The 27,871-nt window shown below is 57.6% G+C and overlaps 8 protein-coding genes across 8 annotated transcripts; 3 read left to right on the top strand and 5 right to left on the bottom strand.

Moving 5' to 3' along the window:
* Positions 1-906: 906 nt before the first annotated feature.
* Positions 907-1,790, bottom strand: F5144DRAFT_30883 (uncharacterized protein). Its single transcript, XM_066783947.1, has one exon. The coding sequence runs from the start codon at positions 1,629-1,631 to the stop codon at positions 1,095-1,097; it is 537 nt and encodes a 178-aa protein (XP_066648315.1). The 5' UTR covers positions 1,632-1,790; the 3' UTR covers positions 907-1,094.
* A 147-nt stretch (positions 1,791-1,937) lies between these two features.
* On the bottom strand, positions 1,938-4,371 carry F5144DRAFT_588616 (chromatin remodelling complex Rsc7/Swp82 subunit-domain-containing protein; the record flags this gene model as incomplete). Its single annotated transcript, XM_066789951.1, has 3 exons — positions 1,938-3,703; positions 3,842-3,934; positions 4,308-4,371. 3 exons carry the CDS (start codon positions 4,369-4,371, stop codon positions 1,938-1,940), a joined length of 1,923 nt encoding a protein of 640 aa, XP_066648314.1.
* Positions 4,372-4,850: 479 nt separating this feature from the next.
* On the bottom strand, positions 4,851-5,999 carry F5144DRAFT_543112 (uncharacterized protein; the record flags this gene model as incomplete). The annotated part of the gene is made up of 4 exons (XM_066787222.1): positions 4,851-4,963; positions 5,332-5,565; positions 5,772-5,814; positions 5,907-5,999. 4 exons carry the CDS (start codon positions 5,997-5,999, stop codon positions 4,851-4,853), a joined length of 483 nt encoding a protein of 160 aa, XP_066648313.1.
* A 5,177-nt stretch (positions 6,000-11,176) lies between these two features.
* F5144DRAFT_588615 (uncharacterized protein) lies at positions 11,177-14,234 on the top strand (the record flags this gene model as incomplete). The annotated part of the gene is made up of 2 exons (XM_066789950.1): positions 11,177-11,372; positions 11,467-14,234. 2 exons carry the CDS (start codon positions 11,177-11,179, stop codon positions 14,232-14,234), a joined length of 2,964 nt encoding a protein of 987 aa, XP_066648312.1.
* Positions 14,235-14,524: 290 nt separating this feature from the next.
* F5144DRAFT_588614 (P-loop containing nucleoside triphosphate hydrolase protein) lies at positions 14,525-16,260 on the bottom strand (the record flags this gene model as incomplete). Its single annotated transcript, XM_066789949.1, has 2 exons — positions 14,525-16,173; positions 16,233-16,260. The coding sequence occupies 2 exons, from the start codon at positions 16,258-16,260 to the stop codon at positions 14,525-14,527; spliced, it is 1,677 nt and encodes a 558-aa protein (XP_066648311.1).
* A 742-nt stretch (positions 16,261-17,002) lies between these two features.
* On the top strand, positions 17,003-18,613 carry F5144DRAFT_636428 (HAD-like domain-containing protein; the record flags this gene model as incomplete). The annotated part of the gene is made up of 5 exons (XM_066792633.1): positions 17,003-17,133; positions 17,194-17,235; positions 17,300-17,367; positions 17,510-17,703; positions 17,847-18,613. The coding sequence occupies 5 exons, from the start codon at positions 17,003-17,005 to the stop codon at positions 18,213-18,215; spliced, it is 804 nt and encodes a 267-aa protein (XP_066648310.1). The 3' UTR covers positions 18,216-18,613.
* A 2,316-nt stretch (positions 18,614-20,929) lies between these two features.
* Positions 20,930-21,264, bottom strand: F5144DRAFT_30738 (uncharacterized protein). The gene has a single exon (XM_066783936.1). It carries the CDS (start codon positions 21,161-21,163, stop codon positions 20,981-20,983), a length of 183 nt encoding a protein of 60 aa, XP_066648309.1. The 5' UTR covers positions 21,164-21,264; the 3' UTR covers positions 20,930-20,980.
* A 4,067-nt stretch (positions 21,265-25,331) lies between these two features.
* On the top strand, positions 25,332-27,577 carry F5144DRAFT_30713 (uncharacterized protein). The gene is made up of 2 exons (XM_066783933.1): positions 25,332-25,851; positions 25,912-27,577. The coding sequence occupies exons 1-2, from the start codon at positions 25,525-25,527 to the stop codon at positions 27,424-27,426; spliced, it is 1,842 nt and encodes a 613-aa protein (XP_066648308.1). The 5' UTR covers positions 25,332-25,524; the 3' UTR covers positions 27,427-27,577.
* Positions 27,578-27,871: the final 294 nt, after the last annotated feature.

Raw genomic sequence — 27,871 nt, 5'->3', positions numbered from 1 at the left:
TTCCGTTTTATTCTCTACGGCGGGGGTATATAAAAAACGGCCCCTCTCTAAACTCACGCTCCCAACGCGTTTGTTCGTATTCCCCGGCCTCAACTGCATAACAAAAAACAAAGCAGGTTACCTATCACCTATCGCCCGCCCAAGGCGAGACATCGGTGAAATGTCGGCCATTGGACTGGCCTACCAGGTTGTAGTTCTGGCCCAGTAGCTCCGTACAGTTGCATTGTCGAAACCGTGTTGGGCAGCCTGGTGACTTCATTCCCCGAGTCAAGTGACTGAACCCAAGCCCACCGGTCTCGTCCTAGCAGGGATACGGCATCTCCAAAAGCCCCATCACGGGACGCCGAGGGGCTGCGATCCGAAAACACCAGATCGGCTAGTCAAGATCGGAGTTATAGGTTGTCAAGTTCCACAAAAACTTGGCAAAAATGATAGAGTCTCGGGTAGCTGGCCAGCCGGCCCAACGTCTCGGCAGTCAAAACTTGGCCGTCGACAGCAAGGCCATGGGGGGTGCTCCAGTCACATGTCGTGCTTGTTTGCTTCAGCTACGGCGGCGTGGGAGCAAACATTGGGCATCCGTCCGAGTTTACCGCCCAATAGGACAGACGAATGCACCTTCAGTGCCATGCTCTCAGCATACCGCCATCAGTCTGAACAGGGAATGCCAGTTTAAAGGAACGCGTATATTATCCAATGTGCTCTGCTCACCCACGTGTTAGTTACCATTCAAAAGTCGCCATCCTGGTAGTTAGTCGCGAGTAATCAAAATTCCCGCCCCGGCCCAAACAAGTCCCAGCCATCCATTTCCATGCAGAACAGGAACAAGAGACACAAATGGGAACAAAACCGAAGCCGAGAGGGCTGAACCGAACCGAACCGGAACCGAACCAAACCCCCAAGGTCACACATCAGAAACTAGAAGTCAGCTAGCCCTCTCACACAGAAAGATGTGGTGCAACCCAAACACAGTAACGCGCATGAAAACACGCCTCCAATGTAGACGGGGTGGGTGGAAGACGGAACACGGGATGGAATAACGACCAAAACTCCAGCAACGCTCCTTCACAAAGGTGGCTCAAAACAGAAGCCTCAGTTTAGGTTCGAGTGCGTTGAAAACCGGCCAAAAGCAGTGGTGGTGGGTAAAGTGAGTAAATAAGTGGTAAACAACACGCAGCGAAGAGAACAAGGTTAAGCAGGTTCGACCAAACAAAACGGTAAGACGGGCGGCGGTACAATTTCAGCGCGAGAGAAACCTCCAAAATGTGTGCCTCCCAAGTTTCCCCCAGCATCAGCCAGCCGACACATAACCCTCCATGACAAGCGTGATAACAATAAATGATGTACTCAAAAAAGGGGGAAGGAGAACAGTGGCGATAGGGATAGCGGGTGTAGAAAGACAAAAAGTTCCAAGTCCAAACTTGCCGCCTCCCTCCAGACAAGCCCAGGTTCGCCGGCGCCGGGTCGAATATGGTGTGAGGTAATCCAAAATCGTTAACCAGACAGTCGTTAACCGTGTTTGTTGGCGTCGGGTCCGTCGTGGGTATCGTGAAGAGTTGGCGACGGGCGGGGCGCCGAAAGGTAGAAATACCAAGAAAACCAAAGAAACCAAAGAAAAAAGAGTGAGGTATCATAGAAAACAGAACTGGTGAAATATGCCCTCGCCAGACTCCTCTATCCCCTGGACTGATACCCTCCCCTGCCCGGCCCGAATGCTGCAAGCCGACTGCACCTTTCCTTGAAAGCAATTTGCCTTCCCGCCCAGTAACGGATGATGCCTGAACCAGTCAAAGAAATGGGGAGAAATCCGCCCACCAGAAGAGAAACCGCCCAGGGTATCAACAACCGCCCAGCGCGCATTGGTAGCCAGCCAGTCAACCACCCCCCGGCGGACCAAGTCAACAACATATGGGCCTTGGCGACGGCTTTTCGGGATGCCGTCACTGTGGCTGATTAGGCCACCACTGTCCTGGCGCTTGTTGCTGCGACCAAGCCTGGGTGACCGCCGGTGCCTGCGGGCTCTGCTGCATGTACTGCCGCGGTGTCTGGTCGGCCGAGTACATCCCTTGGCCCCCCGCGCCGCCGTATCCCTGACCCATGGCAGGCATTCCTGGGTAGGACATACCACCTCCCGGCTGCACCGGGCCCGAGCTGCTCGAATGTCGCAGTTGCGGAGCGGGTGATTGCTGCGGGTGAGGGGAAGGTTGAGATTGGGTCGTGTAGGCAGGGTAGCCGTGCTGGGGCGTTTGGGGCGTAGGGGGCCACATCTGGGGCTGCGAGTAACTGTAGTTTTGCGTGGCCTGCGGCAGGGTGCCGGCGGAGCCCGAAGGCGGATATGCTGGTCTTGACGTGCTCTGGGCTGGGTCGTGGGTGATACCTCTCAGTGTGTTCTGGCCGGCCGGGTTCTGTGCGTGGATGGGCTGAGCGTAGGGCGCGGCCGACATCATCATAGGGCTTTGGTTGGGGACGATGCCGGATTGCTGCAGGTTACTAGCGCTGCTGTGGGGTGCTGCGCCGGCGCGGCTGGTCGGCACGGCAGCATCGGTCGAGGTGACAGGCTGGCTCAGCGTCGTTGGAGGGGGTTGCTCATGCGGTCTCCGCCAAATGCTCTGCATGTAATCATTGCGCATCTCTCGCTGCTGGTTAACAGTCCGGTTGAACTCGGCCGCGTGATGGGCCTGGGCATGTAATTCCGAAATGGGAGACGGTTGGATCCGGTCCTGGTAAGGTGGCCCGGTGATCTCCTGACGGGGGCCCGTCTTCAAGATGCTCGAATAATCCCTGCTTCGTGTATCGCTATAGTCTGGTCCTAGTGTTATCACAGGCATTCTGGTCGAGCTTCCTGGCGGTCCTCCAAGCATACCTGGTTGAACGAGCTGCGGTTGGGGTGCACCGCCGAACTGGCCCGGGTTGGTGCTGTAAACGATCTCGCCATGGGGCGCTCCAAGTATCGATGTGCTGTGGTTCGCCTCGGCCTCGCGAGCCTTGGAAGCGCCCGGTCGCTTCTCGCCTGCCGGGTCGGCCTCTGTGAACCCTTGCTTGCGCGCCTTGGTTTCCCAGTAATCGTCGCGGACCCTCCTCCCATTAACAATGACGCGGCTCCCGAATTGGCGGAACATACTCCTGGCAGTCACAATGGCAATCTGGCGTGAACGGTAGGAGAATGGCAGAATCTCCTGGTTCACCAAATCATCCTTCTCAACCTGGCTCGCAATGATTTTGAACAGCGACCTGTTCTTGTTGAAAAGCAGATACGAGTCTCGGTATCCGAGTACGCGCGCGCATTCGGTGGCGAGCATAAAAAGCTTGTCTCCACGGTTCGGGACGAGGAAAGTCCGGCAGCGGTATTCGCGATTCCCCGTGAGCTGGCCGTTGGGCATCACCTTCTTCTCGCCGGCCTCGTCGATCTCTCGCGGCAGGTACTCGTCCCCGCCGGGGCCGAGCTGGTCCGTCGTGTGGTCGCGTACGGTCGGGAGCGCCTTCAGAGTGGACTTTGTGGGGGTGGATTTCGGCGGCGACGCTTGAGGCGGGGCATAGGTGGGTGTCTGGGCCGGCAAGGGCGCATTTTGACTCTGGGGTGTCTGCGGTGGGATGGTCTGGGGGGTAGGCGGGAGAGGCGGGAGAGGTGCCGGGACGGCGGTCTCGGGAACGCCCCCAGATGTACGGGACTTCATCGGTCTTCCTCTTTTTCTAGGCTTGTCACCACCTGAAAGCGCGGATGGCTCTGTTAGCCTGTGTTCGCGGGTCATACGCGCAGGGGGTTGCACGGCCAGCGGGGTGCAACGTGGGAACGGCCGATTCAGTTGTAGAGCGCTTCAGCGACACAGAAACAAACACAACATACCGTCATCACCAGCCGAACCTGGCGGCCCTGCGTCCCCGAAATCGTCAGGGGATCGGCTCCGCTTGACGCCTCGAGGGGGAGGGTCAATCAGGTCTGCGCCGGACTGAGGTTAGCATTGCGCGTTGAGCGGCGCGAGGGGCAAAAAGCCGAGTTGAAGGATGCGCGTAGGCCCATCGCGAAGGGGTGCGACAGCATGATGGGCAACAAAGGATGAACGGGCGCATCGGGTTTGAAGCCTCGATGTTGTGACAAGAAAAACCAAGATTGTACTCGATGAACCGAGGGCTCAAGCAACCCGGACGAGAAGACAGAACGGTGGTGGTGGTGTACATTCGCGGATCGCGGGACCACAGGAGCTTGGAGTCTGCGATGCGCGCACAAGCTCTCTCATGCTAGGTGCAAGGGAGGGGGGGGTAGAACAGCACCAGTAGCAAAAAGGAAGGGGTCCCAGTTCCCAGTGACGCACCTGTGTTGAGCGCGGCTGGATTGATTGTTGCACTATCGGCGCCGTTGGGCTGTGCAGCGTACATCGGTGCCGTTCGACGTCGACCACACGTCGATGGGTCTGCGACACGACGTGTCTTGATATAGTTGGGCTGTCTAGCTGGCTTGAAAGGGGGGGGTGGAGGGGCGACACAACCAAAAAGCAAAGTCGTCAGAGCTTCCTTCTCAAACTTCCCGGTGTGGAATGCACGGGCGCGCGCTGGGTGGTGCAGACCAGGAATGCTCGTGCATGTGGTTGGCGCAAATCCACGGGCTGCTGCTTCCAGGGAATCGGGTGTCGAATGGAAGGGTAAAAGTTATAAAAAAAAGGCAGGGACGCGGGAACAGGCAGGGTGCGTGCTTTTCCTCTTGATTTGTCGCCTCCTCCTTTTACTCATCGGATTCCCTGCTGAGTTGCTCAAGCTGGGGTGCTGGGGGAGCTGGGGAGCTCAGGTTTTGAAAAGGAAAAGCACTTTCGCGTCGGCTTCGGGTCTTTGCCACGGGCGGCGTGTCTCGAAGAAAAGGTCTAGGGTGCCATGGCTCCTGTCAGGTTCAAAAATGCTGCGAAGAACTTGGACGGCTGCAGGACACACGCGGGGACCAGACTAGTCCCCTTCAGGTAATGGCTTGGCGCCTGTCCTGTTACGGCAAGGCAGAGCGGGGCACCCTGCATCCATCTGTTAACGGCTGCCGCGGCGTTATCATCATTAACACGAGCTGCGGCAGCACCAATTCGGACGACAAAAACGCTCACTCTCTCCTGGACCGAGACCCGTCAGCTTGAGGCCGACCGGGTCACAGCTAGGAAGGTATGTATTTGCGGTCTGTTTGGCGCAAACGAGAGAATAGGTACCGTCCAAACCCGTTGAGCGACTTTGCGATGAAACTTCCAATCATTTAACGTCAAGGGACTTCGTACGTTGGGAGTTACTCCACCTCAATTGTCGTCCTTCAGATATCAGGCCGTCGCTACCTACTGTGTATGGTCCCCACGACGACTTCCTTACCCAATATCAAGATGCGGCGCGTGCTGCTAGCGCCCTTTCCCTCGGACCGCCATGTGGATCCCTTGCCGGGGAATCCGCCCTTCCTGCGCAAAGAGGGGTTGTGTTGGAAGGGGCGGGACGGCTTCCTTCTTCTCTCCCGTTTGGGGAGCAGGTTTTCTTGGGTTGGGACAACGGGTAAGCTGGACATGGGTGCTCGCCGGCCTCCACGGCGCTGGACGAACGGCCGATCCCTGCCTGTTCTTCATCTAGTTGAACTTCTAGCAGCTATTCAGAGATATTTTAACATTTAACACGAAGATATGACGTTAGGCATGAGAATCCCTTGATAATTTTCTCGAGTTTGTGAGAGGGAGAGCGGGAATCGCCGGCTTCATTCGCCTCATTCGAACACGGCAGGGGTAAACGGAGAAGGTAGCAGGGCAGGGGCAGTCGAAACTCACGACCATGATGGAGCCTTGTGCGACTGACCCGGACGTATCCTGTCTGTGCCGAGGTACCCCCGCGCCAGAACAAAGTGCCGCCGGATCAAGACGATGACTGGTTTGAACGCAGGTGTGACTAATATGAAAGCTCACTTTCTCGACTTTTGACTGCGGACCCGAATGACGAAAACCCGGCGAGAGGAAGAGAAGTTGCAGCAGTCTCAGGGCGCTAAACGAGGCCCGCATGAAGCCTGCGGGCACGGGACTTGGTCGAAGGAAGGGTCTCCATGGCTTGATGGTGGTACAGAGGAATGAATAACACTATGCGGGTGCCGTGGCAAACGATTAAAGCATGCTGCAGATCTGATCGGGGAAAAAGGGTCCCCGTTTGCTTGCTGACGGCGGCCCCACCATGCGAATACTGTGAGGGGACTGGGCGAGCGCGAGACTCTCCTCAGCTTCCATGACAGTCGGTGGTGCTGTCACCTGAACGGTCAGGTGCGCTATCCATGGTGCCAAATATGACGAGAGGGTGTCATCTCAGATTTCCCAGCTGCTTGGGCAATGACCCGAGTTGCCTTCCATGCCTTCGCGACGTTCCCGATAACGAACTGGTCGGCTTAATCCGAAGAACACCCCAAAACCCCGCAGCGGCTGTGCAGGCAGGCGGCCTCGAGATTACCCCGGCGAGCGTTGTCGGCTGTCTGCAGGCCGGGAAAGTACTTGTATGTTTGTCGATACCTGATGTATGTGCGCATGTACATATATGTAGAGGGGATGCGTAAGGCTGGCGGACAAGGGGAAAGTCGTCTAATCGGGGATTTTTGCTGGCTTCTGGAATTGAAGTTGAATGGAAAATTCGATGCCACCTTGGTGTGGACTGACTCCCACTATCGCGAATATTTTAGTTAGTCTGGGTATTCAAGCTCCATTCCAATCATCTCAGTTACACAGGCTGTGTGTCCAGTCGTTGGAACTTGGAAAGGAAAGCACCTCTGAGAGACACAACGAAGCTGAGCATGGGGTCGGCGCCTGGACCGCATCCAATCAGGTCGTCCGATAGCCGTCAACCCCTTGCTTCCCAGGAATTTCCCGATAGGAATACCCCTCCTGCCCTCCGGACACAGCTTTGGGAAATGTTTGATCTGGAGCTCCCGTCTTTTTTCCTCTGTCTTTTTTCCTTTTTTTTTTTTTTCTCCCCCGCTGATGCTTGCTCGACCCCGAGTTTCTTGGATAGGATCCCATTATCAGTTTACTCCCAACGAAGGAGGCAGCGCGTCTTTTCCGCGCACGCGGAGTCGATAAATCGGCTTACTTGGAGTCATGCGCAAGCCTTGTCGCACCGCATGCCGTTCAAGATGAGGTCAGCCTGCAGCCGGACCCGACAGGTCGAAAGTCACTATCTGTCACATGAAAGATCACGGCGAAGCGAGCCGGATTGCGAGCTGTATGTCTCAGTATCTCCACATCGAACCCCACGCATTCGGCAACCGTTATGGTCAACTGTGTCGGCCCTTCGCCTGCCTTGCCTGCTTCCGCAGAGGACGGAAGCGATATGAAGCTGCCGTTGTACGGATCTTGGAGACTTGCAGACAGGGAGGCGAGCTCGATTTTCGCTCGCCATCCAGGCCCGCCGCGGTTCGTCAGCTGCCAATATTGTCTTGCCCATGCGAGTTTGATTGGCCGGCTGCCCGGCGATCCGGAGCGCGGATGACGCCACGGCTGAAACTGCGCGATCCCTCGCTTTGGGTCAGCGGCGGGAGACGCGGTCAATGAGAGTGACAACGACCCGGATCTCCCGAGGCGACTGGATTTTGACCGAGCAAACCGCGTTCAAATTTCAGGCTTACTCTCGGCTTGCCCCCAACTCGCCGGTCTCGAGTCAGAACCTGTGAGATATTTCTCGTGTTCGGACCGCCTTTCCTGGTGGGAATGTGCTGGGTGGTCGGTTGGCCTTGGAGCAAACGCGGGGTTCCTGCTGGCCGCGCGATCAAGACGCGCAAGGCAACGCGACAGGGCCAGCCACTGAGTCTTGCGAAATGAGGCGGAGCGCGAATCAGATTCACACACATCTTGGCATGCCATGATGCGGGCGGTTCCTCTTTCCGGAATTCGATATCAGACCCCGCGTTTGGTTTAAAGACGCGGCTAGTTTAACAGGCAAGCCATGTTACCACACGGGCGTAACGGGCTTTCTCATGACTCCTGAGAAACTCAAACTGAATCAGCCTTCTCGACAAAACGCAACGTCGCGCGCCATGTGACGCGGAAATAGCACGCCTAGCGCGTGTCGATTCTTTCCAACCTTGAGGAATCTGGGGAGAGCATGGATAGCGAACAAGATGGTGTGCTCGACGGCATGCAGCAGGGGGCGGAAAGACTCCAGAGCTTGGCCATGAGGTGGGAGGGGTGACAGGTGGGGCGCAAGACAAGACTAGACCGGGGTGGAAGCGAGTGACCGGGTGGAACTTGGCGCTTGGGTTTTTGTCGAGCGCGATTGGCTTCTGAACTGCAGCTGCGCTGACACACGGACCACTTTCATGCAAATCATGAAAGTGCCCAGTTCACTTCGATCGAACCACACCCCTTCTCTCTCTTCTGCTCTTCTCGTTGGACTGCGGGGGAAAGACAAGTCTCACATCCCCCAGAAATGTCAAGCCATCTCCGTTTTCCAGAACCTCTCCGGCCTGCAGTCTCTCTCGCCGGTCTCGATTCACTCACCAATTAACTGGCGTTTGCAGAAACCCAAGCCGATATTTTGTGGCATCGAAGCATCGGATCGAGAAAATTGGCGCCATCGAACATCACGCACACACCCACACACCACTGCAGAGCACGCAGCCTCCCATCCCACCTGCCCTGACCCGGTGGCCCGCTGCAAGCTGCTCTTCCGTCCGCGGAAAGGGTGGGCCATTTTATCGGCAGCAGATTGGCGGCCTACCTCCCCAGGTATGTTCCATCCGACCCTTCTCCACGATTTGCCCGTCGGAGAGGTCACTGAAGCTGCACCCGCTTCCCCCCCCCCTCCTCCTTGCTTTTGCATCTGTCATTCGAGCACACCTGGCGGCGGCCCCTTCCCGCTCCTGCAGCAGGTGGAGGTGGCCCGGCCGGGAGGTCGCTTCGCCGTGGCCTAGCTGTGGGTTCGTGGAATTCGACTTTCCCCACCGACCGGGAGGCATGTACTCACCCATCCCTCATCGTGCCGCCTTCGTGGGATCATGTAAGTCATCCGCTGGTCGACACCATCTCACCTTCAAGCAGTCGCCCGCCGAAGGTTCCATCTGCCGAGCGGCTTGTTTCTTCCTTGGGGCCAAGCATGTACCGAAAGCTGCCGTCGAGGAGACCACACCATGGTGCCATGGGAAACACCCCCATCGCCCCATGGCCAGGTCCATGGATCGGCGCTCCCACACCCGGCCGCTTCCCGTGCCACCCAATCTCCGCGGTACACCAGCCTTACCACATTCTTCTGTTTCTCAACCCTGTTCGAGCCCAGAACCAAGGCCGGGTCTTTCCAGGGAAACGTTGTTGGGTCTGGAGACCCAACAGGCGCTAAGATGCAACCAACATCCATCACGCGCACGGGACGGCCTCCAACCCTGCATCATCTTGATATCGGAATGCTGTTGATCGACCTCGAAGATCTGGGGAAAAGGAGGAGCAAGCCGGGTGGTAGGCAGCCCTTGCTGTGCCGCAACTGACGACACGCACAGAAACGCTGGAGAATATATTTTGCACAGCAGTGCGAGGTCACGGAGATACCACTATCACACTGGCACGTTACTGCCCGGTGTGTGTTGGAAGACGAGACAGACTCTCGGCCTGCGGTAGACCCACACCAGACGTGCAGGCCGATGCGCGAGCCAACCTGCCGATGCAGCTGCAACCTGCAAGCCTTTCGTCTCACGTCTGAAGCAGCAGGACAAGACGGGAAAGCGGGTCTCCCACGGAGTGCTACTTGGCGTCGCACAAGCGTCCTCGAATGGGTGAAGCGGGACCCTCGCAGGTCGTGCCTTGATTGTGCATGGCTCGCTTGTTGCTAGCTTTGCCCTGATAGCAGTTTAAAGACATCAGGAGCACGGCGCAGTTGCTGAGAACAGAGCCCAACTCCGTTGCTTTCCGCTCAGGCCGGGAGGCAGCTATCTTGCGCGCGCGCGGAGCCTTTCAATAGACGAGTGACAACCATAGTCGAGGTTACACATCCCACCCGGCAAGCAAGGCAGCGGAGCGGTGGGTTAACAGTAACACGGAGCTTTCCCATCTTACCCACAAGCGAGCGACCCTGCTATTTTAGGATTGAAAAGATTAAACGCAACGATGGCATTTGCGAGTCTGGTGAATCCGACAGGCTGACAAGAGCTTCCACGGCCCACCTTGACCCAAGATTCAACTGCAGAAGCGAGCATGGGATGGCAATCTGGCAAAATCGGCCGGATGAATCTTGTGCAGATCACTTGATGCAGCATGTGCAATCAATGACTACCTATTCAGATATCAACTCCAAAGCATCACTTGTGAAACCTGACCAACAGATGACTCCTCCCAGCGAGGGTGGGGGGTTGCCTCTATCTAAGCATGCGTTGTTTATTTGAAGCATTTTCTGGGACGGGTTACGGCGGCTCTCGATGGTGGTCCCGAGTACGGATCATGCCGACGACGGTCGGTTCTCGTTGGTGTTGGGTTGCGGGCGTAAGCAGTAGATTGCCAGCGTCCTTATGCGAGGAGACAAAAGGGCTAACTCACAGACTTTCGAAGGAAGGGTGACAGTGGCAGCGGCATAGAAACTTTGAATGGTAAGGGGACGAATAAAATACTGATTCGCATTTTTCTTATCTTGGTGCTTTACCTTGCCTGGTGTTTACGATGTCAACGGCCAAGTTTCCGTCATGCACCTTTTCTACTTCCACCCGTATATGTGATGGTATATGGGATGTGGCATGTCGTTGTTTTAAGACGACCGATGGCCTGTACTTGCTAGGTACACACACAGTAGAACAGCAAGGGGCCAGAGTTGATCCCTGTGTGGCATGCTAGGTACTGGGGCAACATGATTTGTGCAAATTGCACAGACACACACACAGGCGGCTTGCCCAGAGCAAGGTGGTGGGCACACCTCGAAAAGCTTGATCCCCCCTCCTCGGAGCTTCAGCGAGGGTTGTAGCTTTGCGCTGAGCTTTGTAACGGGGGGTGATGGCGGGGTGCTGGCTTATCGATAAGAGGTGGCTGCTGGTTTAGCGCTGCACTCTCAGTGATTCGTCCAACACGCGACGCCTGCGTTTTCCTGCTATGGTAATCAATCGCAGACCTCGAATAAAAAAAGTAGCCAGAACAGGGAGACTGACTACCTCCCTACCGACTTATTAGCACTTTTTGAGGTCGAACTTGCGATACCTACAATCTTACAGTCCAGCGCCTCATCAAAAATGGCGAGTCTCAAGAGGTCGGTCGATTCGGACCCGTTCGCAGCCAACATCTCGAGTAAAGTGTATGTGAGGTCAACAAAGAGCGGCAAAGTTCAGAAGATTGTTCGCGAGGTCTACCTCCGCCAAGACATACCCTGCTCGTCAAAACTCTGCACAAGTTGTCTCGATACCGCCCCAAGAGATGCCGCAGGCCGACGTGAGTAACCGAATCTGGCATCCCCTGTACCCCCCCGGATGTGCAAGACCTCCCACTCGGGGGATGGATGGATCGCTAACTCTCTCATCCCTAGCAACCCCGTTTGTCCTCTCCGAGGCACCCGCCGGCACTAGTGTCTTCCGCCAGGGTCACTACTTGGTACCAGATACCAATGCCTTCCTCACGGCTATGGACCTCTTCGAGCAGAGCTCAGCCTTCTACGATGTGATCGTGCTGCAGATTGTCCTCGAGGAGCTCCGCAACCGCTCCCTACCGCTCTACAACCGCCTTATCAGCCTAACCAAGAGCGAAGAGAAGCGCTTCTATGTATTCTTCAACGAGTTCCGTCTGGAGACTCACGTCGCCCGCCAGGAGGGCGAGTCCGTGAACGACCGCAACGACCGTGCGGTCCGGAAGGCCGTGGCCTGGTATGGCCAGCACTTGGCCCGGACGAAGTCAAAGCAAGTGCCCGCGGTGGTTATGCTGAGTAACGATCGGGATAACCTCCGCAAGGCCAAGCAGGAGAATATCCCTGCGTGTTCACTCGCCGAGTATGTCAAACAACTCAAGGACGCCGACACGCTACTGGACATGATTCCGGAGGACCAGGACCAGGAGATGATTAAGGAGAAGCGCCCCGGCGAGCCTTTCTACCCGGAGTACTTTACCATGTCCAAGATGATGACTGGTGTCAAGGCCGGCCTGCTTCATCAGGGCATCTTTAACGTTTCACCATACAACTACCTCGAGGGCTCCATTCGGGTTCCGGCATTCCCGAAACCGTTGGTCATTCTAGGGAGGGAAAATATCAACCGCTCCATCGACGGTGACGTGGTTGTTGTGGAGGTGTTGCCCAGGGACCAATGGAAAGAGCCTTCCACTCAGGTGATCGAAGAGGACGCCATCACCAAAAATGAGAACGCAGATGCCGAGGAGACAGGGGACATCGTCTCGGAAAAGGAGCGCAAAGCCCTGCAGGAGGAGGTGAAGCGGACGCACAGCAAGACGACCGAAGGGCACGCTCAGCCCACCGCGAAGGTGGTCGGCGTGGTGAAGCGGAATTGGCGTCAGTATGTTGGCCATATCGACCAGTCATCGGTCAGCCAGTCGGCGCAGCAAGGGCGGAAGCAGGATACCGTTTTTGTTATTCCCATGGACAAGAAAATCCCGAGGATCCGTCTACGCACGCGCCAAGTGGCCGAGCTGGTGGGAAAACGCATTCTTATCGCTATCGATGGCTGGGATCGCGGCTCCCGGCACCCTACTGGCCATTTCGTTCGGTCGCTCGGTGAGCTAGAAACCAAGGCGGCCGAGACAGAAGCGCTGCTTCTAGAGTATGACGTACAGTACCGACCGTTCCCCAAAACGGTTCTTGATTGTCTGCCGAAGGAGGGTCACGACTGGAAGGTGCCTGAGAGTCTGGAGGATCCAGGGTGGAAAGATAGGGAGGATCTCCGAGGTCTCCTCATCTGCAGTATTGACCCTGTCGGCTGCCAGGACATTGATGATGCCCTCCATTCTAGGCCACTCCCGAACGGGAATACCGAGGTTGGGGTCCATATCGCCGACGTCTCGCATTTCGTCAAGCCGAACAACGCCATGGATGCCGAAGCAAGCATTCGCGGTACCACCGTGTACATGGTGGACAAGCGTATCGACATGCTTCCGATGCTTCTGGGTACGGATCTGTGCTCCCTGAAGCCCTACGTGGAGCGCTACGCCTTCTCCGTTCTCTGGGAGCTATCACCCGACGCCGATATTGTCAATGTGAGGTTCACTAAGTCGGTCATCAAGTCTCGCGAGGCATTCAGCTACGAACAGGCACAGCTCAGGGTCGACGACAACTCGCAGAATGACGAGCTCACCACGAGCATCCGGACACTGCTCGCGTTGTCCAAGAAGTTGAAACAAAAACGCCTCGATGCCGGCGCACTGAGCCTGTCGTCGCCCGAGGTCAAGGTGCAGATGGAGTCAGAAACCTCGGACCCGATCGACGTGAAGACCAAGGTGCTCCTCGACACCATGTCCCTAGTCGAAGAGTTCATGCTTCTCGCCAACGTCAGCGTGGCCCGCAAGATTCACGAGGCCTTCCCGCAGACGGCCATCCTCCGCCGCCACGGCGCACCCCCCAAAACCAACTTCGACGAGCTCGCCAACCAGCTCCGCGTCAAGCGCGGCATGGACCTGAGCGTCGAGTCATCCCGCGCCCTCGCCGACAGCCTCGACGCGTGCGTCGACCCCAAGGAGCCCTTCTTCAACACGCTCATCCGCATCATGGCGACGCGCTGCATGATGGCCGCCGAGTACTTCTGCTCGGGCACGCAAGCCTACCCCGAGTTCCGCCACTACGGCCTAGCCAGCGAGATCTACACGCACTTCACCTCCCCCATCCGACGGTACGCCGACCTAATGGCCCATCGCCAACTCGCCGCCGCCATCGGGTACGAGGCGATCCACCCGACGACGCGCAGCCGCGGGCGGCTCGAGGCCGTGTGCAAGAACATCAACGTGCGGCACCGCAACGCGCAGCTGGCCGGCCGCGCCAGCATCGCCTACTACGTCGGCCAGGCCCTGCGCGGCAAGGCCACCACCGAGGAGGACGGCTTCGTGCTCAAGATCTTCAGCAACGGCCTCGTCGTCCTCGTGCCCCGCTTCGGCATCGAGGGCCTCATCCGCCTGCGCGACCTCGCTGATCCGGAGCCCGCCGCTGAGTTTGACGCCGACTCGTACACCCTGCGCACGTCGGGGAGTCGGGAGCTGGAGGTGGAACTGTTCCAGAAGGTGCGCGTGCGTGTGGCGGATCAGAAGGATGAGGCGACGGGGAAGCGGGGGGTCAAGATGGAGTTGGTGAGCGTTTATTGAGCGGAGTTGGGAAAGGGAAGGGGGGGGGGGATACATGGATGATATGTTATTTACGTGTGCTAAATGTGGCGAGACTAGAGGTGAATGAATGGCTGGATTCACAGGGAATTAGGGGACAATCAATAAGAGCAACAGCAATGTTCCCAAAGAAGCCGAATCGCATTATCATGCTAAACATGTCCCCCCAATCTACGATATCTCCCCCTTTTTTCGACGCCGCAACGCCCCTACCACTGAAAACCAGCTATAGTACTCGTAAAGATAGAACACGGCAGGACACAACCGATAATTTATTGCATCTCCACCTCCTTCACCCCCTCCGCCTCCGCCGCCTCATCCCCCCACAACCCCTCCAGCTTAAACTCCTCAGCCCACTGCGTCACAATCACCTTCTGATCCGCCATGACCTCCTCATCCGCAATCCTCACCACCCCATCCTTGCCGGCAACGGCGGCAGCGGCCCCAACGACGGGGGGCTCGGACCAGCCCTGGATGCGGCCGTCGCGCCAGTCGGTGACGACGGTCATGGCGGCGGCGGCGACGTTGGGCACGCCGCCGCGGCCGAGGCGTCCGCGCTTGCGCGCGACCTGGATCAGGAAATCTGTCGTCGCGTCGCCGCTCTCCGGGTTCAGCAGCAGCGGCGGCAGGTCGTACACCTGCGTCATGCGCTCCATCAGCGCGGGGGTGGCGGATAGGCGCTTGAGGAGGAGCGTGACGGCCGGTACGGCGTCGTTGATCTGTTTGGGCGGGATGGCGTTGAGGAGGACTAGGTGGGCGTGTGCTTCGGTGGCGTTCTTGGGGACGAAGGTGGAGGCGGAGGTGGAGGAGGCGCCAGGGTTGGTGGACGGGAACACGATACCTGGTGAGTCGAGCAGCGTGAGCCGGTTGTCGATCTTGACGGAGCGGATCGAGGTGGTGACGCCGGCTTCGGCACCGGCGGGGCAGGCCGCGCGCTGGTTGCGGGAGCTGCCGCCGAGGCGGGAGAGGAGGGCGTTGATGACGCTGGACTTGCCGACGTTGGGGTAGCCGATGACGCCGACGGAGATGGCGCGCTTGAGGTTGCGGGACGCGGCGTACGACTTGAGCGCGCGGAAGAGGGTGGCGCTGGTGCTCTGGACGGTGATGTCGCGGTGGTTGAAGGTGTGGGCGTTGGGCGCCGGGTTGGACGCGCGGAGCGGGAGGGTGGGGAAGAAGCGGCGCAGGTGGGCGAGCCAGGCGCGCAGGACGGGAGGCGGGATGAGATCGACCTTGTTGAGGATCAGGATGAGCCGCTTGCCGCCGCCAGCAGCCGCCATGACTGCCCCCTCAACGTCGCGCGACCGCGTGGCCTCGGGGTCGCGTGCGTCCAGAACGTAGAGAACGACATCAGCCTGTTCGACGACTTGCTTGAAGACCTTGTCGTAAGCCCTGCGCGACGACGCGCCGCCTTGCACCTCAATGGCCCCAGCGTCGTCGTCCTCGCTTTCGTCGTCCTCATCATCGTCCATCTCGTCACCGCTCTGCAATTCCTTGTCGTATTTCTCCGCCGCCTTCTTCGCGCTCGCGATGAGAGCAGCCAGCGGGTTGGACTCATCAAAATCGCTGTCGTCATCGTCCTCATCCATGACATCATCCACGTCCTCCCCAGCGAACTCCTCATCCATGCCGTCCTCGTCCATGTTCTCATCGCCCCCAGTCTTGGAGGCATCAGTCGACTTGGCCGCCTTGGCCGCTTCGCGACGGCGCTGCTGCTCCTCTTTCCTCCGGATGCGGTCCTCCTCGATCTGTTGCAGCAGCTTCTCCTTGTAGGGGAACAGGTTCGGGATGCCAGGGTCCTTCTTCAATTTGCTCCGCCATTCTGGGTTCTTCTTGGCGAGCTTTCTCGCCTTGCGCTGCTTCGCGGCCGACGCCTTCTCGATCTTGTGCCGCAGCCGAGTGGGCGTCCGCTTGGACTTGGGCTCTGTGGGGGGATTGTTAGCGGTTAGAAATGGTGAATTGAGTCGGCAATCATTGACTAACTCTTGGGTTTGGTTATTGATCCGGCCATTATTGAGAATTTGCTATACCCTCTTTTCTATGTGCCAGATTCCGAGGCTTCGCTGCTCGGCTACTGCTCGTCAAAAAATTACTGTGGTTGCAGCACTTGGAAAAGTTTCTGCCAAGGCTTACCGCCTCGATAACACAGCTTATCGCTGCAGCACCCCACAGTGCCGAGACTGCCCCTCGCTCACTCTTCCTTCGGCTTGTGGGTTTTCTGGTTTCCTGGCTCCCCACCCACCGCTGCATTTCAACACACCGCTCGTCAACCACTGATTCGGGCCAACAGCTCCACGGGTTCCCGGGCTTCGTTCGAGTGGAAGTCCACTCTTCAGAAGAACGGGCCGATTGGATCGCCCCCAGCCTCCGACAGTACGAAAAAGGGGCGTTACTCAGCGTTTTGGCAATGGAAGGGTTAGGGTGAAGACGTTGAGGCGGAGTTGCCCAATCTGTCAAGAGTTAAAGAATTTGGCTCTCTCTTCAGGGAGACTCCGACAATATCCGCTAAGCCCGATCACGGTGCAGCCCGAGATCCAAACCCGAGTTCGGTTTCTAGTCCCTCTCTCTCTTTCCTCTCTATTATAAAAGTCTTTTGTCTAAACATAGAAAAGGTTAAGATTAAAGTGATCCATCTTATATTCATACTGTGACACAACAACACAACCCAACCCTCAAACATTACTCACTCACCCTGATACCTCGGCAAAGAACCTTAACTTACTACACCGAGACTTCTTCAAAGGACAAGCACCATGGGTAGCACAGAGCCAGCACAGCTTTCCTACTCGGCGCCGCCCGAGGCTGTCACCTTCGACGGTCTGCTTTTTGATATGGATGGCACCATCATCGACTCAACCGATGCCGTCGTCAAGCACTGGGAGACGTGAGTAGCCAACCCGTAGATAGGCAATTTATAGTCGTTAACCCGATTGTGAGTTAAAAGGATCGGCAAGGAGATAGGGGTTGACCCCAAAGTTATCCTAGAGTGAGTAGTTGTTGCATCCCGGCATGTCCTCGGCACACGTGGCGCTGACCCGGTTCACCTGTAGGACTTCCCACGGACGGAGGACCATAGATACCCTTCAGCTTCTGGCCCCGGCAAAGGCGAACTGGGAATGTAAGTAGTTCGCCCCCACTGCACTCGTCAGCCGAGGGGAACGAGACGCGGTAGCAGTACCCATCTTGGCCCCCGCAGATACGAGTGCCCCCGAACAGAAAATGGGTGACGCGTCACTGTCGCCATCTTCCTCCGATGGCAGGCTGCCAGGCAAGTACTCAGACGACTGACCCGCCATCCCACACAGACGTCCGTGAAACAGAAGGCCGGCTGCCCAAGCTATACGGCGACGACGCCGTCGAGATCCCGGGCGCGCGACCCCTCCTAGAAGGCCTAATCGCCCAGTCCGCCCCCTGGACCATCGTCACATCAGGGTCTCTCCCGCTCGTCACCGGGGTAAGCAAGCAACATCCAACAACCCACTCCCCACCTTTCCAACTCACCTCCAATCCTTCAAACCTTCCCTCCCATCCCCACAAACAAACTCCCAACCAACCAACCAAACAAACAAACACTAATCACTGCCACCCCCACCACAGTGGCTCAACGTCCTCCAACTCCCCAGCCCCCCGCACCTCGTAACCGCCGAGTCCGTCACCAACGGCAAGCCCGACCCAGCCTGCTACCAGCTCGGACGGGAGCGCCTCGGGGTCAGCAGCAGCGTCAGCAGCGACGGTGAGGGCGCGCAGGTGCTGGTGCTGGAGGACAGCCCCGCGGGGATCCGGTCGGGCAAGGCCGCCGGCTGCAAGGTGCTCGCCGTCGTCACCAGCCACACGGCCGAGCAGGTGCTGGCGGCCGAGCCCGACTGGGTCGTGCGCGACCTGGCCTCGCTGCGCCTGGTGCGTGTTGAGGGCGGGCGCGTGACGCTGGAGATTCGGGATGCGTTGGTGGTGGCGGGCGCGCAGTGAGTGGATTTGATGGGGTGGGTGGATGGGCGAGTGAGTGTTGAGAGTCCTGGTTGGGGGGGGAGGGGGGGGGGGAGAGGGGGGTTGTTTTGGAATGGAGGAGGTGAGGTTCGGTAGTTGCTCTACTCGCTGTTCGGAGTCGGACGGAAAGTGCTTACGATACCGTCCCGTACTTGGGGGCGACTCACGTCCTCCCTCCCCCTTCCATTGAGTTGCGACTTCCAGGCGATGATGTAAGGTAGATCCCACCATAGAGATGATCTGCAAAGCCGTTGGTGACCACGAGATCAAGCCACGGTCGTTGTGTGTCCACACCCACAATGCTGTGCTGTACGGCGACGGCCAGTTTCCCCCGAAGTGACCTGCTGGGCCGACCCGGGTGTGACGTCCATGAGAAATCCCACATCTACCGTCGCCCCCCTTCGCTACCCGTCTCCATTCGGGGCTCCAAAACCCACACCCTCAGCTCAGTTCCCCAATGTCTCGGTCTCGTCCCGCACTTACGCCACTCACACGCACACGCTTCGCTGCCCCCCTCTGAGCGTTGGTCATGTCTTGTCCTCCCCACACCTGCATGGTGTGTGCCAGCCGTGTCTCCAGCCTAGCAAAGTTCCAACGCACGCAAGGCGAGACCGGACCCGATTCTAGGATCCATCTTCCACGAGAGAATGGCGATGATCGGCAGCTGGGGGGGGCAGCGGGATGGTGTTGCGTTGTAAGCCGGGTTGCGCGTCGGTTGGGAGTTGGGTTGGCGGTCCGGTTGACCAACTCCGGTTTGCATGTAACCCCCCGCCTCTCTTTCCCCTTCCATCCTACACTCTGCCGTACATACAGGTGGATGGAGTGGGATGAGTTGCCATGCGCGGTGCGTTGCCCTGCTGGTGGCCAGAATTCGGCAGTTCGGGCTTGGGTACGGACAAGGCCGATAGGGACTCTCTTCACATTCTCCACACAGCACAGCCCGCCTCCAAAAGTCCTACCAGAGTTCTAGAATTGAGGGGCTTGCTTGCTTGCCCTTGTAGCTGCCGCCGGAGACGGAGGAACTTCAGAAAAGTCTAGGCCAGCGTCACATCTCGCCCCCATGTCATCAAGAGCACGCAGATGCGGGGAGACGGGTTCGCTAGGATCCCGTTTCCTCTGCCGCTGCTGGCTGTGACGAAGAACGAAGTGGCAAGGATTTGTCCTCGTGGGAAACAGCTCAGGTGAGGCTGGGCCGAGTCGGGGCTGGGCCTTAAATGAGCCCGTTTCGGATACGATCGGCCTCGGCGGTCCAGCCCGCCTCAGCTTGACTTCGACTTGCTTTCTTGAATCTGCATTGTGTCAGAAAAGCGCCCAAGCTCGTTTCTAGCTGCTGCGCTGATAAACCATCAGGCACTTGTTTCGCCTCTGGAGAAAAAAGGTCGGAGTGAAAGAGCGAGTATCCGTAACCGCCTCCAGACTCGCCCACCCGAGATGCCGGATAGGGAAGTGAGCGCACAAGCACAGCAGGTCATGTTGCACTTCGTCCAACATAGTTATTGCTGGCCCGGCGCATCGCATCGGACGAGGAAATTAGGAATCGGCCGGGTGCAGGGCGGCTCCGGCGACCCGAGACGCGTTCTGCGTAATCGCACTCACCCGGCGCGGGCCCCGTGAATCAGCGACGGAAGGGCGGTTCGAAAGCGCTTCGTTTGTCTGAGAGATGACGGGCGCTTGCAGGCATTCGTCAGGAACCGCAAATTGGTCGGCGATTTGCGTAACGCGAGCATCAGCTAGGTTGATGGACAATCCCGTTCCTGCAGATCCAACTCCCGTCGAGAGACAGACAACTCCATGCCAGGTTCGGTTGGTGTCACCCACGCCCGTCGTTCTGCTGTCGAGCTGCAACGTTGAGCAACGTGCCCGCACCGAGAGCCTTCAACGGCCTGGTGTTTGTCTCTCAGGGACCTGGACTTCTGGCTGTGGACCACCACCGCGAGAGCCGCAGCCACAATTCAGCCCCGCGAACGGGGGCATTGAGAGAAGATGAAGCGAGATTAGCGCGCAGGGTAACTTCATCTCAGCCACCATTGGCTCGCAACTAACTACCGAGTTATCGCGAATTCCTCCTTGTTAGAAAGGCAGGCTTTGGATGCACTGATATCGTGATTGGATATCAGCTCTCCTTGTCCTGAAGTTGTGAGGTTGGCTTGCGATGAGGCTTAAAGCCAAGGGATTAAAATAAAATAATTAATGATTAATTGCCCCCCCGCGTTATGCTACCTCCCTCCCATCGGCTTGCATTCCGGGTTCGACAACCCCCCCCCCCCCCGAGGTCTGTTCGAGGGGGATATTTCGCGTGGAGAAGAACCAGCGTTTGATAGGAGAAGGATTTCAACCCCAGGGTATCTCACTCCGCGTTTGGCGTCTCTGCTCGTTGCCGTGTCTGTGTGGTTGTACATAATTCCCCTACCAAGTACAACAACCCGCAAAGGGGTCCTGCAGATAGCGCCGCTCGGAGAAAGATCTGTGCGGATTCGCTGCAGGGATGTCTGGCGTGTCGGTACCTCCTTGAAAGAGAAGTACCCCGAGGTACCTCCCACGCTGCGGATACGCGGCACACTGCGCTGCAAGTCGACGAACAGGGGTCTGGGGAGGCAAGGCTCCCTCCGTAAACACGTGGCCGGTGGGACCAGAACGGGAGATTAATCTCCCTTTCCTTCTCCTTCTGCAAAGCAATGGGTCCACGAAATTCTGCTGAGCGCGCGCTTGCTGGCGATTTTTGTCACTGGACGATGCACCAATTGCCGTCAGCTAAAATGTGAAAGAGGAGATGGAACGTCAATGAGAAGACTCCGGCTCGTTGGCTCCCCGTGGTGAGGTTGCACTCGGGATTCATGCTGGTCAGCTCCCGGCTCACCATGCATCATCAGGGCTTGACGCCCGGTCTTGAGGTCGACAAACTGCGGCTTGAGGGCCAAGCCCTCCCGCATCTGCCCACCGGTGTCGGTGCCGCGGGGGGAGAACTTCTTGTGAGCGGCACCACTAACCAGCCCTGTCAGAAGCTAGTCGTAAAAAACGGCTTGTTCGTCTCGTCCCCAGCTAGCACTGCCTTACCATCAGGAAGAGGTTCCTCGCCTGTGAAACGTCAACTGACCCCGTGCTAGCATTTGGTGGGGGGCTAAAGATCCAGCCTCTGCTGCAAAAAATAAAAAATAAAAAATACAATCTGGGCATCGTATGCTGCCCAATGAGCGTGCCGGCCCAGGCTGGCGAACGCTGGTGGGATCGAGGGAAGTCTGCTTTAAGAACAACCTGAATCCATCACCCAAACGTCGTAAACCCCAGGCACCTTTCGAAACTCGCCTTGAGGTGTGTCAAGTAACGCTCCGGGACCGAGCATGCTCGCGTGGCTGCAGCATCCTTGGCATGCGGGCTAGTGTTGGCTACGAAGTTGGTAACCAGTGGGGAAGCGAGGGTTTCCTCGTTCACACAAGGCGTCCCGTCGAGTTGGGTCGCCTTTGCTGAACGACCTGACTCATTGGATGTACATACAGTCAGTTACCCTTGGCCGCGCAGCGAGAGGCAGCTGGGCTACGAATAACCACTGGCTGCCTTACCAACATAGGTGATGATATCACAGATCTGCTGTGTAATATAAGGTTTGGAGGATCGGCGTGATCGACCGCTCTTGAGCGGCGTTGAGGCGATCGGCGGCGGGAAATGGCTGGCCATGCTGACCCACTCGCTCGCCCATCCCAGTCGACCACAATTGAGATCTCGCCGTCGACGACGAGAAACCGAAGCCGATTGCGAGAACTAACACGAAGAGAAAAAGGATGTGGTGGTTCCCTGCGTAGTTCGTAAAGTGGCTGGTACGAGTCTGATTGGGGCACTTGGCGCCCGCTTTCGAACGTCCCGGAATCGGTCCCTAGCGGTCAGCGACAGGTGACAGCAGGGAGAGGAAAGCGCTCTGGCCTGGATGTGTTGCCATGCACCAATTGAGAGAGAAGTTCCGTACGTTGCTGCCGTACCTAGCAAGCTGGAACAGCCGCACTCGAGCGAGCCAAGAAACGGCCTTCTCCCGCCCTCGGGACATCTCAATGCTTGAGCCCCCGCATCGCAACCGTGAGATGCGGGCTGACCGGTGCTCCAGCGAGCTCAGCAGTTGCGCTGTCGACGGTCGAGCCTCTGTGCTGGCACTGCGATGCCGCGTCTCTGCGTCTTGCTGATCCCGTCCCCCAATCACCCGCGTCTTCCGGGGGGTGGAATTGACCCCTACACATCAAAAGGAGGGCGGTCCATAAATAGCAACGCGGGGCATGCGGACGCTGTGTCACTCTGTGGGCTTGTCCCATGATATTTCGATATGCTACCACAAACAGAGCGCACGCAAGAGAGAACATTGCAATTTCTCGAGTGTCTCGGTGATGTGAAACTCACGGCGAGGCCAGCAAACCGAGCGGACACTTTCATGGCTTTGTACCGCCACAGCCTTTTCCGAATTTCGAGTACCGTTGCGCAAGAGGCGAGACTCATCGTTTGGTGATGCGGATGAAGGTGAGATCTCTTGGAGTCAGACTCCTCTCACAGATTGGTTAGAATGGTACTGATGGACGTTCTTCTGGGAAGCAAACCACCAGGGGGGAGACCAAACCCTGGCGGCGGCGCGAATCAGGCGCCCTGCTAAGCGAGAGCGGCCCACAGTGAGGAACGCAAAGAAAACCAGGGACCCCGCCAGTCGGGAAAAAGCCGCGGGCGAGACGTCCGGACTCGGCTGGGGCCGACCCCACGATGGTTTTCGGCCAGGAAATTATACAGCTTTGACGGGGTCGCCTTCGACACTTCTCAGGCTGGTGCGAGTGGGACGACTGCAGGTTTGAAAGTGCACCGTATGTCCAAACGAACATAGCATCTGCGGGATTCCCGAGTCCTTGTAGCAAAGTACCTACCTAAAGAAGGAAGGTCTTTTGTTCCGCGATGGCATTTAGGTCGGATTTTACGATGTCTAGCACCCGCTGGTCGGCGCAACGGTTTTGGCTCCGGATCGGGCCTTTCTGCGCAGGAGGAGCGGAAGGCAGAACGTGTTCCGGGCCATTGCGGAGGTTGCCGGTCGGGTGCTTGAGAGGGAGATGCGGTTCGTCGTCGCCCGAGACACGGCTGCGATGAGACCGGCACAGCCAAGACGTTCTCGAGGGTTGCGCTGGTGATCCGGCAACTGTAGTCCCGGCCGAGAAGGCGGTCTGCTGGCGGGCAGGCAGTGCTGTTGAAAAAGAGGAGTCGTAAAGGGGACAGTGCGCATGCTCCATGGGACGATTATGTTTCTTCTTGGAGAAAAGTCATTGGTTAGAAACAGGCATCGGGAAGGTGGCCGGTGCGTGAGCATTGGAGAACGAATCTCCCGATGCGGTTGACTCGCCTGGGAGTCTGCCAGGGACGGCAGGGGCATTGGGGCCCGAGGCCTCATCTCACAGGCCGCCATCCGTGTCCACTGTGCCCGCACAGTTAGCGCTTTCCCTTCTTCTTTCTGAATGTGGGGTCCAAACACCCTGGGTCACTGTCCCCATCGACTGGCAAGCAAAAGTCTCCGGAAACAGCTCAGACCTGAGGCCTAGGTTCTGTGTTTTCCATCACAACCGTCGCGAGGCTTTACCAACTTGGGCCGATTTCCGAACAGTCCAATTACCCTGTGGACATGTTGGGAAGCTACGAAGTACAAGTTTTCTTTTGGCCTTTTGCGCCATTTTAAATTGTTGACAGAGTCGGTATTTCTCGGCTTGGTTGGCGGGTCTGGGCCCGGGGCACAGTGTTTGCCGGCTCCGGGACCCCTTTCCGTCGACTCCTCCATTTCCCATTTCAACGGATCCTTGAGGTTCGAGAAGACGGGAGTTCACTCCCCACTGCGGCGGCCCTTGGGTTACGAAGCATAAGGCAAGGTGGCACCGGGCCCGCTGTTGGATCTTGTGCCATGCAGGTGCGCTGCATCATCTCCGCTCTGTGCCCCTGGTCTGATGTCAAGGCGGGGAGCTCGGCAAGGCGGGCGAAGCAGACAGAGCATGACGGTGTCGACGAGCATGCCAGCCGCGTCCCTCTGTTTCCTCGAGAGGGCGATGTTCCAAGATAACTACCGCACACAGCTCAGTTCACCAGTCTACATGGTAGGTAGGGAGCTAATTCCGTCTCCTCTTACCTACCATTTCGGTCCACATAGACTTAACACCTACCATCACCTCCCGCCACCTCTGTAGGTACCTTAGGTACTTACTTCAAGTGAGTAATCTTCATGTAAGATGGGTAGGGTCCTGTCATGGCTTTCGCTGGCACCGAACAGCGACATGTGCACCACATCCCAGCAACTGGGCGATGGAGATTGCTCCACCTGCAGCTCAGCTGGTACCGCCCCAGCCCTCAGAATTCGCAGATACGTACCTGGAGGTATCTCAGGTTGCTTCGGTTCCTCCCCTTTCTCGCCCCCTGCGCTTGGCACCGGACGACCCCTGTCGAGGATCGTTCGCCCACTGTGTGTTCTGGTGAACACACCACTAACACCCTTGCCCTGGCGACACGCCGCGCCCGCGGCACCGTGCTGTGTCGGTACTGTGGTAATGGATCGCGCCTACACCGCACCGGGCAGAAAGTTGTGCAGGAGGCCGGGTGCAGATGGAAGGTGCGCCCCCCCCCATCTCCCCCCTGTCCTGCACAACAGCGGCCCTCCCCACACCACCCACTGTTTCTCCCCTGTCCTCGTCCTCTCCTGCCATGACCTGATACCTCACCAACGCAGAAACACACACGGGAAAGACCTTGTCAGCTCTTGCCTGCATCTCGCCCTCTGCCGCCTTCACCACCCACCACCCACCACTACCCGTCACACTCTGGGCTGTCTGGCACTGGGTGACTGGCAAACCACACACTCTTTTTTTTCGCCGCCCCCGCCCTCCTCGCCAGGGCCCATCGTTCTCTCTTAAACTGGTTAAACTCCCGGCAGGTGGCCCATCCCATCCTCTTCTTGGCTTGGATCTCCTGATGCGGACCCACACTTTCTTTTGACTTGCCATCTGCCATCTGCCATAACATCTCCCGTTCGCGTCCTGACATCGGCGGCTGCCGTCCCCCATCCCACCGATCCCTCAGTCACTCCTCTGGCGCACGCCAACGACACTAGGTATCCGCCCTTCAAGACCTTGGCGCGGAAGAAAACTATCTCGCCTCATCTCTCTCGCCTTTTATCACCACTACCCAAGAACAGAATCACGGTGGTGTCTGTTCCAGCAGCACCCGCTCCAAGCTCGCGACTAGGCGATTAACGGAGTGCCCTTGCGACGGGGCAGCTCCAACACCAACCATAGTCACGATGGATATGGACTACATGGACCCTTACCGCCGCCGCTATGCCGGCCTGACCATGCAGCCCTACACCGGTCACCAGCAGGCGCATCCGCAAGACGCGCAGTATCCATACTGGAACCCGTTGATGGTGTACTACCAACAGCAGCACCGGGCAGCAGCGCTGATGGGCCAGGGTAACATGCATCTCTCAAAGCCCGCAGAACCCAAGCCAAGGCTCGCAAAGGACGAGGTGGAGTTGTTGGAACGCGAGTTCTCAAAGAACCAGAAGCCGAGTAGCAGCACCAAGCGGGAACTAGCCGAGCAGATGGGCGTCGAGGTGCCGAGGATAAATGTATGTCGCGCGAGAGACTTGCTCCGAGCCGAGTGTTGGTTTGCTAACGCGTCGTGGCAGAACTGGTTCCAAAACCGCCGAGCCAAGGAGAAGCAGATCAAGAAGACGGCCGAGTTTGAGGCTCAGCAAGCAAGGGAACGAGCGGCTTCCGATGCCGAATCCACCGGAGATCAGGATCAGGAATTGGCCGGCAAGTTCTACCCCGACAGCAACCAGGACCAATCCGAAACCTTGTCCACCGCCACATTCGGACAACACGACGACACGGTCCACAACGATTACGTCCAGCTCAAGACCGAACCTATCGATACGATTACTCTAGCTTCTGTACCTACTGCCTCAGCTTGCGAGAGCCCATCCGGACAACATGAATTCCAACCAACCACAACTACCTTCCCTTTTCGGCTCACAGCCACAACCGCGGTTGACGGACTATCTCGCCCCGATTTCGATGCATTAGTTCCTCAAAACGGTATGGCAATCGACGACGCAGGCGCGTTCAGTCCGTTTGCCGCCCCCGATTACTTTGCGCTCCCATCGGTTTCCCAGTTTTCGTCTGAAATGATAGCCTCAAATGCGCCCATCAATGCAGACAACCCCCTCCTAAGGCACCAAGCTTCAGTGGAGAGCCTCGCGCAATCCGAAGTTGTGTCGCCCGACTCAATGGCAGGCTCGTCGCCATCCACGGTGTCGGACCTGCGATTCAAGTCTCCACCCCCACCCGCCGATATCGCCGGTCGCAGAAAGAGCAGGCGGCCAGCACCGCTCGGCCTGTCGTCGCTGAGGGGGGGGCCAGGACCAAAGACGGGTATTGAGATGCCGAGACGGGCGGACACGGTGAGCCCTATGAGACGAGTTTCTTCGGCAACAGGTAGCCTCCGCGGCCGTGTCCAAAAGTCCTTCATGGGACCAGGCGGCCCTCGATCGCCCTTCCCCATGGATCGCAACAGAGAGGTGCTTCTTCAGAGCCTCCCAGAGGCGCAGGCTCCAGCCATGCCATCACTGAACAATGCTATGTCTCCAATGAGCCCCGAGAGGATTCTCAGCTCGGGCATGGGAGACTGCGCCGTAGGACCACAGGCTTCAGATGACGAACAAGGCTACCCGTTCAGCTCCTTGGGGGCGTTAGGCGGAGTTTCACTTTACAACAACAATAACAACCACAATATCGAACATATCAATTCGCCTCCGGGGACGCCAGGGTTGCACATGGGTTTTCGTGAAGGCTACTTCCCGGTTCCGATCGAACCTTCATGGAACTACGTGCCGCAGGACGAACCATTGCCGACACCAAGTCTTTGTAGCCACGGCGGATCCGAGCTAGAGTTTTCGATGGCGCCCCAACTTCCGGGTTATGTGGCAAGTCAGCCAGTGACGCCCTCGTTCCCGCCCACGATGGGTCCCGCGTATGCTAGTTTCTTTGGCACAAGCGCAGGGCAAACGGAGTATCACTTCCCGGATTCATATCCAACCGAGACCTCGGCCCGGTCCTCACCTGTCGTGCCTCCAAGGTCGAAGCAGTTTCAGTTTGCCCAGAATGTCACTCCTCAGGACTTCAACCCGGACAAATCATAATAATGCCTCCCAACACACAAGGCCCCCTTTAAAACGCCTGGACCTCCTCGCCCTTGCGCTTCCCCATAAACGTGGGAAGCTGCAGTGTACCAACAGCATTCCGATTTCGCACTTTTCTTTCTGCATCTGCACCAACTTGTTCGAATTTGTGCCCTTGGCTTGAAACGCCAGGAAACCGCTCATTTTTTCTATTTCCTTTTTTATTTTTCTTTTCTCTTTTTTTTTTTTTTTTTGGATCGGCTATTTCTTCTCTAAAATATGTGACTTGGGGAGGCATGATTTTTTAGGCTTGTACACGTGGCTACGGTTTCACGAAAAGGCGCATCAACAACACATCACCGGCAAACGCAAGACGAAGATCACTTTTCCTTAATTGTAACGATAAATGGGCACAAGGGTTTGAGGGTTGCTTTTGCAGAAGGGTGAAGGGTGCGTTCCCCCCGCC

The sequence above is a fragment of the Chaetomium tenue genome, assembly GCF_020726465.1.
Source record: "Chaetomium tenue strain MPI-SDFR-AT-0079 chromosome Unknown F5144scaffold_1, whole genome shotgun sequence".
Taxonomy (NCBI): Eukaryota; Fungi; Ascomycota; class Sordariomycetes; order Sordariales; family Chaetomiaceae; genus Chaetomium; species Chaetomium tenue.
Note: the sequence above shows the minus strand (reverse complement) of the source record. Positions and strands in the feature narration are given on the sequence as shown.

Excerpts from the sequence above, each read along its gene's own strand:
- F5144DRAFT_30738 (XM_066783936.1), bottom strand. The coding sequence starts at position 21,163 with ATGCGGGAGGGCTTGGCCCTCAAGCCGCAGTTTGTCGACCTCAAGACC.
- F5144DRAFT_30883 (XM_066783947.1), bottom strand. The coding sequence starts at position 1,631 with ATGATACCTCACTCTTTTTTCTTTGGTTTCTTTGGTTTTCTTGGTATT.
- F5144DRAFT_30713 (XM_066783933.1), top strand. The coding sequence starts at position 25,525 with ATGGATATGGACTACATGGACCCTTACCGCCGCCGCTATGCCGGCCTG. Across the intron at positions 25,852-25,911 it reads TCGAGGTGCCGAGGATAAAT|AACTGGTTCCAAAACCGCCG; the intron begins GTATGTCGCGCG and ends GCGTCGTGGCAG.